Genomic DNA, 11,080 nt, shown 5'->3' on the forward strand with positions numbered 1-11,080 from the left:
TGGAATACTACATGGCAATGAGAAACAATGAAATCTGGCCATGTGTAGCAACAGGGATGGACCTTGAGGGTGTTATGCTGAGCGAAATAAGTCAGGCAGAGAAGGACAAATATCATATGTTTGCACGTATAGGAGGATTAGGAGGAACTTGACGGAGGAACAAGGGGGAGAAGAAGGGGGGAAATGGTGGGGGAAAGGGGAACAAGGGGGAGAAGAAGGGGGGAAATGGTGGGGGAAAGGGAGAGAGGCAAACCATGAGAGACTCTTGAATGCTGACAAAAACTGAGAACTGATGGATGTGGGGGGGGATGGGCATGGAGGAGGACACTTGTGGGGATGAGCACTGGGTGTTATGTGGAAACTAATTTGACAATAAACTATTTGTAAAAAAAAAAAAAAACTAACTTTCTAACCTGAGATTTGGGGCTAAAGCCCAAGCTAGTTATAATATGCTTCTGTTTAACTTTGCTTTTTGAGAATCTTTCTAATTTGGAAACTTCATGCTGTTGAGTGTGGCAGACACTTAGAAGAATACGAAGTCCCTAGCCAAAACATCATCCCCTCTTCATTTTGAAAACATGATTCAATGTGCAGTAAAAATATGTTTTCCTACTACCCCAAATGCCTTTTTCTTAGCTGATCCCTCCTTTCAAGACTTTTCTGAAGTCACTTCTTCAGGAAGAATTATTAAATTTCAAAAGTTAAATATTCCTTAACTCCAAAACCCGTGGCACTAACAGACCTTTTGGCGCAGAGATAGTCTTTTACATTCCTGAACTCTGTGTGAGTACAGTGACTTTAAAACTGATATAAATCTACCAGCTGATCTTACAGGAGCATGGTATCCAGAACAGACAGGTTGGTTTTAGGGGAAACAGTCAATATGTTAACAGCATGAAACATGAAAAGCAAACGTTGAGAAGCAAGAAATGCCAGAGAAATGGGAAAACTGTAAGACAGAAAATAAAAACCAAAAGAAAAGGTTGGATCAACAACAAAAGCAATGTAAAGAGTTAGAATAAAACCAGAACAATAGAAAACTGACAGCTACAGAAGAAATGGAAAATAAGGACAGGATTAAGCGGGAGAAAATATGAGAAACATAAAAGAGCCACAGAAAAAAAGAAAATAATATGATGGGAAAGTGAGAAGGAATAACAAAAGAAAAATAAGAAAAGCATTCTTCTAAAAGAGGGAAAAGATGAAGATTCAAGGTAAGAAACATAAAAAGGTAAATAATTAAAAGCATGAAAAAAGTGATATATGAGAACAAAGATGAGAGGAGGAAAATGTATAAAAATAGATAACAGAGGAAAAGGAAGACCCAGTAAATAGTGTTCTGTGATGCTCATGTCCTTAAAGTTTATACTTTAAGTGTATATTTCAATGTCCAGATTTATATTTGAAAACATTCCTTTGGAAGGTCAGTCACCTGCAGGCGGGGTGGAGGGCTGGTCCTCGGCGCTTGATTCATACCCTGTGATGGAGATGGCCAAGGTTGCTAGAGTAGAAGCTGCCATGGAGATAACCTGCCCTGGTAACTCAGCTCCTGTAAAACAAGCATGTATTTGCAAAACTTTCTAAAGCCAAGTGGGAAATAACTGCTACAAACTCAAACAGTTAAACAATTTCAAAAGCAATACAACAAAATGGTTATTGCCGACCCATCGGACCAGGAGTTCTTCACCAGGAAGAATGCTTAAGAATCAACAGGAAAGCCTGCTAAAATTTGGTTCCTGGACTCTGTATCAGTCACTGGTGCGTGCAGCTGAGAGTGGATGTATAAATGTGGAGTCCTGCTCTCTTACTTTCTAACTTCACACTGTGAATGCACATCTCGGTTGAAAAACACCGCCACACCAAGTCTGTGCGCTTCCTGAATGCAGACTGCGACTGTCTTACTCTCCTTTGTACCACTAGCTCCTAATACAGTATGAAACAGCCCACACTCGGGGCTCTTGATAATAGTATTCGTGAATAAGGAGGCAAACGTCTGGGTACTAAGCAAAATCATACAGCTCTAGAAAGTACATAATTCAGCACAGGCAAAATCCACCATTGAAAATCTAAAATAATCTGATTACTGTTTCATGTTATATGTTCCCATGTTAAGTTCCTAATAGGTAGCATATACCAAGCTTAATCATTTGCACTAAATTCAAATAAAACATTTACTGCCCAATGAAGTCTGTTAACTGTAGGCCTTTCATCTGCTATGGCAAACAATAGATGAACTCACAGAATACCAGGGTCTAGCATGCTTTCCTCCTCCTAGAGACTAGAAAGCTTAAAGACTATATTTCTTCGACTCCCTTATGGCTAAGGTCCCATGTGTAATGCAGTTTCCACCAAGCAGGCACACCTATCAAGACCCAGAAGACCAAAGGGGGACTCACTGGAATTTGGAAGCTCTCAAGTGCAATAGTCCTGCAGGCATATGGTTTTTCTGTAAAAACTTAACAGGAGTTCTGAAAGCTCTGCTATCTGATCCTAACTTTGAAGCAGGTAGCACTAGCCATGGCACTTCTGCTCAAATAGTCCTTTGGTGTCACTGAGCAATTTTCCTGGTTGCATTGCTTCTGCCTGTGTCAGATCCAGGTTTAATTGTCTGGTCTTCCCAAAACTTCTATAGGTAAAAATGCTATAGGCTAATCAATACCTCTTTCCATTTAGACAAGCTAGTGTGGATTCCACTGTCCACTAAGAATACTAACACTCACCAAATCATACACCCACACTCAGGGAGATGGGACCCTACTTTTGATAGGCCAATATACAATGTGACAGCACAGAACTCTGCCAAGCCAATGAAAACAGAAAGCTCCAAATGAGCTCCACCTACCCAGCAAATCCCTAGCTGGCCACCTCCCAGAGATGAGTAGGCCAGGCCCTGAGATGGCTCTTTGGTGGACTGAACCATCAGGATCAAGAGCATTCATCTTATTCAACCATATCCTATCCTTCCTCTAATAAATACCTCTGTGACCTGAAAGAGGCTTATTTTCAGATGATTCAAGACAAAGTCAAACTCATGATCTAGAAAGAGAACAAGATATCTGGATTGGGACTTATTCTCCTGGCCTAAGGATCTAAGTTGTTTCTTAGACACCAAGAAGGGAACAAAGAGGGAAAGACAGTGCCTTTCATGTCCTCATTACTCACTGAATTGAATGCTGAGGATAAAGACACAGACCATGGCCCCATGAAGTCTAGTGGAAGAGAAACATACAGATTAAAGATCCACATGGAAAAATAATTCTTACCACGGTTAGGGGAGAAATTGTTAATTCACCTTAAAAAAAAAAAAAAGCATCCAAATGTGAATGTATACAAACCACAATGACTGCTGTAAAGGAAACACACTAGATATTTTATGAACTCCTAATGGAAGAAATCTGACTTAGTCTGGAGAATGAGGAACATCTTTTCTTTACGAAATAAAAATAATGCTGATAAAAAAGGATGAGAAGGAATTAATCAAAGGAATGTAAAGAATAATATTTGGGGCAGAAGGAAGTGAATAGGAAGGCCATTAAGTGAAGACACTGGTATGTTAAAGACCGTGTAAGAAGGTCAGTATGTCTGGAACACAGAGAGCTAGTGGGAAAGTGGTATCGAATAAACAAGGCTGGACATTTAAGTCAGATGATCCAAGTCACAGAAGACCATAGTAAGTACTTCAGTCTTTATTCTAAAAGGAGAGAGAGAGCACTGAATCCTAATCACTAGACCACCAGGGACAATATCTTTATTCTAAGGAGTAGGAAAAGTACTGAGTTTTAAACAGGATAATGATCATGTTTTTACTGAAATTTAATTGGGATAATTACAGATTTACATACAGTTATAAGAAATAATAGAGATCCTGTGTACCCTTTATCCAGTTTCCCCCAATGGTAACATCTTACAAAACTGTGGTACAATATCACAGTCAGGAATATCAGCATGGATACAAGATATAGAACAGTTTCATCAATGCAAGGATCTCTCATGTTGCCCTTTTGTAACTACACCTGCCTCCCCAGTCCATAAATAAATGATCAGTTTTGAGATATAAAAAGAATCATCTTTGCTGTTTGGTCAAGAGTGGACTGGAAGGGACCAAAAGTGGGTAGAGGGAGAGAAGTTACTGTAACACTGCAGGCAGGACATGATCACAGCATGGTCTGCAGCAGTTTAAAGGGGAGGGAGTGTTAGAAAAGTGGCTGCATTTAAAAGACATGGAGTGGTCAAAGTGGACCAGACTTGATGATGAACCCATAAAGGTAATGAAGAAGATGAAGTGTCAAAGATAGCAACCCCCAAGTCTCCAGATTATGATTAGATAGATAACCATAGGGAAATACCATGTCAATAACCATGTGGGGGAAATGGAGAAAGATTTTAGCCATCTTAAAGTAGTTTTTTAGAATTCTAGATAAAAGTTTCAAACATAAACTGATTACACCAGAGACAAGACAGGATTCAGCTTCTCCTGCACTTCAGAGAGATTTCTCAGGCTCCACTCAAGAGCAAATGATGGGAATACATGACTAATAGCCCGGGACAGCAGAGAAAAAAAAATGAAAAATGCTTCCAGTTAAAATTTTAAAAAGCAAAATATTCTTTCTTATAGATTAAAAACTAGTCAAGGATCCTAAATTACTAAACCTACCTCTTCACAAATTATTTAATGAAGCAGTGACTCCTCTTTGAGAGAGTCTGAAAAAGAAGTCCCTTGTTTTAAGTGGCTCCAAAGTAACAATTTTATAGATCTGCAAATATGGACTCTCAGTTTGGCTGCAGTTTAACTGACATTTCTAAACCCCAACTCTGTCTGCATTCACTAAACAGGTGACTAGGCTACATGCTGAGGTGAGACTGAGACTCAAGCCCCAAGCTCAGTCTAGTATTTAGACTATCAGTTATGATTCAGTGTGTTAAGAGCTAATGTCAGGACGAGTGTAGCATATTTGGGGAGCACAAAAGATGGCAACCTGATTCATGCTTGCGGGTCAGGGAAGTATCTCCGAAGATGCTACTTGACAAGAACAGTAAAGGATGCCACCCTTTAAATCCATTTAAATATGTTAGCCACTGGGTGGTTCAGTTGGTTAAGCATCTGACTTAATTTCGGCTCAGGTCATAATCCTACAGTTCGTGGGTTCAAGCCCCGCATTGGGCTCTGCACTTACAGTGAGAAGCCTGCTTGAGATTCTCTCTCACCCCGTCCCTCTGTGCCCTTGCTCGCGCTCTCTTTCTCAAAAATAAATAAACGTTAAAAAATACGTTAGCCAGATTTAAAAAACAAAAACAAAACAGAACCAGTCTATACTAGAAGGGGAAAGAGGCTGATATCTTAGAGGGCAGCAGGAGAAAATTTTTCCAGAAAGACAAAAAAGCAACTGTAAAGGCACAAAGGCAAGAAAAAGTACCGTGTGCTGCTGAAACAACTCTAAGAAGTCCGATAAGGCCAGGACACAGGGTACAATGAGAACAGTGGAGAGATACCTGGATGCAGAGGGAGAACGGAGGGTCTCCTATTTACTCTGCACAGAAGCAGCACCATCAATACAGCTCAGTGGCTGGGAGCACAGGTGAGGAAACAAGACCGCCCACATTCAAATCCCAGATCTGTTCCTTACTGGCTACATGGCCATGGGCAAGTTACTTAAAATCTAGGTGCCTCATGGATAAAATGGAGCTTATCTAAATTCCGATTTCATGTGAGAATTAAGTGTAACAGTACACAGGAAATAATCAGAACAATACCTGGTACGTAGGACTCACTCAGTAAATGTTAGCTATCGCCACCACCTATTTCAAAGCCACTGGCTTTGATAGAATAAACTATAAGTATAAGCCACTAACATTCGTATAGTATTCATCTGTGCCTCTCAGCCCCTTTCTACTTCATGTTTATAGCCATTTCCCTAAAAGTCATATGCTCTTAGCACACATTTTCAGATCTCCCCACAGTTATGCAAAACATCTTACCTACAGTAAGCACTGAAAGACTTGAGGAAAAGTTAAGACCAATAAATTAAACCCTTGCAACTTAAAGACCCTGTCTCCAACTTGCTGATGTCACTAAAACAATGCAGTAAATATTCAATGAATCATATCTAAACCAATGAAAACTATGCAGCATTATCCTAGTTAATACACAAACTAATTCAGCAAATGTTTAGAGTGCCTGAAACTTCACAAAGGAATAAAGGGAGTAGCAAGCAGGGAAAAATCCAAAAAGCGTATTTGAAAATTATGGATGAAAGACCTGGCAATTTCTCTTACTTATCAAACAGACACTTCAATGACTTCTGTCTTAGTGATATCCTCCTGAGCCTCAAAAACCCCAAGGGTTCTGGCAGAAATGATAAACCAAACGCAAGAACGCCAGGACTGAGAATCTTAGCAAAGTCATGGTATTGGAAAAAAGCCCCAGCTAAAAATAGGCACACAGACAAGGGAACATAATCTTGGGACCGAAGAACTGTAACCTAAAAAAGGAAAGAACATCCAAGGTTTCAAGTGTCCATCTACCCAGGGACAGGGCCAGCATCCAAGGGAGGCCCAAATAACACGGATCTACGCAAGTCCGAACAAGCAAGCCACCAACACTGGCAGCCTAGCATTAGGGGACAGGAACTCACGGTCTGGCACAGAAGAAACAGAGCACATGTTCTGACAGATTAACAGATCTGTTAATAAGCCTAATTCAACAAAAGGCAGAATAACATTTTCAATAACCAGAGGATAACTTATTTTGAAAATGCTCTGAATAAACAGATACTTGATTTACTTAGTTCTCTTTCATAGGGACAGTGGCAGTTGCCAGAAATACACCTGGTGATGCTTGCTGGAAGGAGGCTCTACATACCAAGCAAAATCTCCCCAGCATGTAAAGTTCCCTTTGAAGAAGGCTTCTGTTTCCATCACTAATGTGGAAAATACACCTCCCTCTCAGTGGCTTCTAGCATCACTTCATTAGGCTACTGGTCAGTAGCAAGGGCTTGGATGTGGACCAGTTGGAGTTTCTCTAGGCCTATTTGACTGATTGTGTCAGGCAGGGCAGTAGCAGATGGGCAGTAAGTTTACTTTTCTTGGGGCGCTTGGGTGGCTCAATCAGTTAAGCGTCTGGCTTCGGCTCAGGTCATGATCTCACAGTTTGTGGGTTCAAGCCCCGCATCGGGCTCTGTGCTGACAGCTAGCTCAGAGCCTGGAGCCTGCTTCAGATTCTGTATCTCCCTCTTTCTCTGACCCTCCCTGCTCAAACTGTCTCTCTCTCTCTCTCTCTCTCTCTCTCAAAAATAAATAAAACATTTTAAAAAATTACAAAAAAGAAGTTTACTTTTCTTTTTCCAACTTAGCCTCAACTGAACCAAACTTGTTCACTCACATTGCACATTATCCCAAAATGATGAAGGTAACTACTAAGACTTCCCTGCCAAGGTATTTCTGTTTTTTATACATAATCACCAGTGTTGGGAGGAACAGACTCAGCCGTACTTGCCCATGCTTCTCAAACTGCGTGTCCAGCGTATTAAAGATACATCTGATGCTTGTTTGCCTAGCTTTTGCACTTCTCAGTGTAAATTTACTCTGAGTAAATGGCTGAGTCTATGTTTCTTCATCTGTAAAATATGTAGAAGTACCAATCCCAGTGATTACTGAGGAAATTAAATAAGGGGGGTGGGGGGTGTGCCTGGACGGCTCAGTTGGTTAAACGTCCAACTCTCGATTTCAGCTCAGGTCATGATCACATGGTTCGTGGGTTCGAGCCCCATGTCAGACTCCATGCTAACAGTGCCGATCCTGCTTGGGATTCTCTCTTTTCCTCTCTCTGTGCCCCTCCCCTGTTTGCTCGCTCGCTCGCTCTCTTTCTCTCTCCTCTCTCTCGCTTGCTCAAAATAAATAAAACCTGTAAAAAAAGAAGAAAACTAAAATTAAATAAGAGCATGTTTAAAGAGCTCAGCAGGGCCTCACCCACGTTGTTATTATTAACAATAATGCAAGGCCAAGGGCACACACGATGAAGCTGGATTCTGGGTTTCTACCAAGTGAGACATCTCGGATCCAGGAGGCAGAACAGCCAGTTGCTGCACTTGTGGTAGGTGGCCCAACAGGGCTCGGTCCAGGTGTAAGACGGAGGAGCTCACAGGGCACCTGAGTAGCTCAGCCAGTTGAGCATCCAACTTAGGGTCAGGTCATGGTTCCCACGGTTTGTGGGTTCAATGCCACAGTGGGCTTGCTGCTGTCAGCACAGAGCCCACTTCAGATCCTCTGTCCCCCCCCCTCTGCCCTCACCACTCATGCTCACTCTCGAAAATAAATAAAACATAAAAAAAAAGACTGAGGACCATAAAACTACAACTGAGTACAAGAGGGATTAGCAGCCACTACACCTTTTCCAGATGACTGACGCTTGTTCAAAGAGCCTGGTGAAGGGAAAAAGCACCGGAGTCCTTGACTCTAAGCTTTAAATCTTAGTTCCACCAGTCACCTGTGTGACTGTGGCAAATCACTTAACCTCTGGAATCAGATGTCTTCATCAGCAAAATGGACATATCTACTTCACAAGGGTTGTTTTTTTGGAGGGGTGGTGGGGAGAGGAGGGATGTTTGTGGATGTAAAAAAACAATACATTTTAAAACACAGTAGGCCTTTACATTTTTTCCATACATTATCTTGGAGTTCCAGAAAATACCAAGTAAGAGCTCCCAAGGTCTACAAGAAAATCACTGAGTAAGACCCCTGGGCTCAGAAGGAACAGCTGAAACTCCACAATGATCCACAGGAAGACTTTACCGGATCTAGGAACTAAACCAACTTCATGCTTTGAAAGCTGAGCAAATCCAAACGATTAATTCTGTGAATCCAGTGAACCACAGATCATAAAAGCTTCTACAACAGCGAGACTCAAAGCTTGGAAGACACAGAGAAAGATGCCTGCACAGATGCCGAGGAGACAAGGACAAGTCATACAATGGGACAGTGGAAATGATCAGGGAGGAATAAACGCACATACCGCCCTGGCGGTGCACCGAAGCATTCCTGTACCTAACTATAGCACACTGACATCTACAGGAGGGAACTGACTGTAATCAAAGAGGAAGGCTGTCTCAGTTTGGATTAGATGGTTTGAGTTCTGATGCCTAAAAGAAACAAGGTTCTAGGGGCAGGAGGAAAAAAAATACTCACAAATTTAGAAAAAAAATGTTTAAAAAATGTGTTTTATGATGAAGACTATTTAGACTAGCAGTCTATAAAAAGAATTCTAGATCAAGAATAATCTATTCTGGGGGTGTCTGGGTGGCTCAGTTGGTCAAGCATCCATCCAACTTTTGGTTTTAGCTCAGGTCATGATCTTACAATTTCCAGAGTTCAAGCCCCATGTCAGGCTCTGTACTGATAGCATGGAGCCTGCTTGGGATTCTGTCTGCCCCTCCCCTGCTTGCATGCTATCTCTCTCTCAAAATAAATAAATAAACTTTAAAAAATTAAAAAAGAAAAAATCATCTATTCTGACATAGACTAGAATGAAAGTAAACAAAACAAGAAAACCCAACATTTCTGAATCTGCTCTCAACATATATTCTATGTCCCTGTGATTTCCTTCCTTGTAATAGTCTAGAATAGAAATACCAGAAATCTGCCTGGCATGCCAGCACATCACCATGCTGGGTTTATGGCTGATAATAATAAAACACGAAAGATAACAATGATAATAATCAAATATGGCCTTCTTTCTCCCACAGCTCAAAACATGATCTTATAACGCTGTCTGCACAACTCCCTGAGCTGCCTTAACCAGCTGATGAGAATTTACATCTAAGAGAAAACCTATCTGAAACCCCATGCTTTAACTTAGATTATTCATAACTTAAAACAAAGCACTTACTTGGCCCTGTACAAAAGCAGTCAAAAGGAAAAAACTGTCCTTAAGAACTGAAAAATAGAACTACCATAAGATCTAGCAATTCCACTGGAGTGCATTTATCCAAAGAAAACCGAAACACTAAGTGGAAAAGATCTATATGCCCCCATGTTCATTACAGCGTTAAAATCCTCAAGATATAGAAACAACCTAAGTGTCCATCAGTGGATGAATGGATAAAGAAAATGTGGTATATGTACAGAATGGAATATTACTCAGCAAAAAAAAAAAAAAAAGAGAGAGAGAGAGAGAAAGAAAGAAAGAAATCTGGCCGTTTGCCATAGTATGGATGGACTTGAAGGGCATTATGCTAAATAAGTCAGACAAAGAAAGACAAATACCAGATGATCTCACTTGTATGTGTAAATGTTACACACACACACACACACACACACACACCAAGCTCGGTTGCCAGAGCTGGGGGTAGGAAATTGGAAGAATGGGTGAAGGGAGTCAAAAGGTACAAACTTTGTTATAAGTCACAGAGATGTAATGTACAGCATGGTGTCTAAAGCTAATAATGCTGTATTGCATATTTGAGAGTTGCTAAGAGTAGATCTTAAAAGTTCTCATCACAAGAAAAAAAGTTTTTTGGTAACTACATAAGGTGACGTATGTTAACTACACTTATTATAATCACTTCGCAATATACTATTCAAACTTTGTATCATTACATTGTACACCTGAAACTGATATAATGCTATATGTCAAATACACGTCAAGTAAGTAAATAAGGAAAGACAAGAAAAGGGAAGACAAGAATTGACTGATTTCCAGAAAAACAAAAAAAGGAAACCATCCTGGGGTAAGCAGTAAGGGGTGAGGAATAAGTCAAGCTCTATGAATCATTGCTCTTAGCAGAAAGCAGGGGGGGGTGGGGGCGGGGAATAAAGGTACCCAGAGGAACAAGTGGTGACCACCAAGCTTTCTACAGTAGTTGTCAAAACAGGAAATTTACTTCTACTGGTCTGATATATAACCACAGAGACTAACAGATTGTGATCAGGAAGATTGGTGGAACAAAGAAAACCTGGAAAGAGAGCAAAATAAAATCTCTCCTATTTTCCGCTGTCAGGGAGAGATGGTTTCCAAACAAAAATAATATACAAAGAGCAATTTAATTAAACACACACACACACACACACACACACACACACACACACA

General features: G+C 40.7%; 1 protein-coding gene across 2 annotated transcripts in view; it reads right to left on the bottom strand.

The window, feature by feature from the left end:
- Nucleotides 1-11,080, bottom strand: part of TMEM245 (transmembrane protein 245) — a 93,775-nt gene that overhangs the window by 68,828 nt on the left and 13,867 nt on the right. For both annotated transcript variants that reach the window (XM_039240664.1, XM_039240657.1), the window contains exon 4: nucleotides 1,433-1,549. In XM_039240664.1, the coding sequence (XP_039096595.1) occupies nucleotides 1,433-1,549 (117 nt within the window). The remainder of the gene's footprint in view (nucleotides 1-1,432; nucleotides 1,550-11,080) is intronic.

Source organism: Hyaena hyaena, unplaced genomic scaffold (assembly GCF_003009895.1).
Source record: "Hyaena hyaena isolate Hyena2069 unplaced genomic scaffold, ASM300989v1 scaffold_6, whole genome shotgun sequence".
NCBI lineage: Eukaryota > Metazoa > Chordata > Mammalia > Carnivora > Hyaenidae > Hyaena > Hyaena hyaena.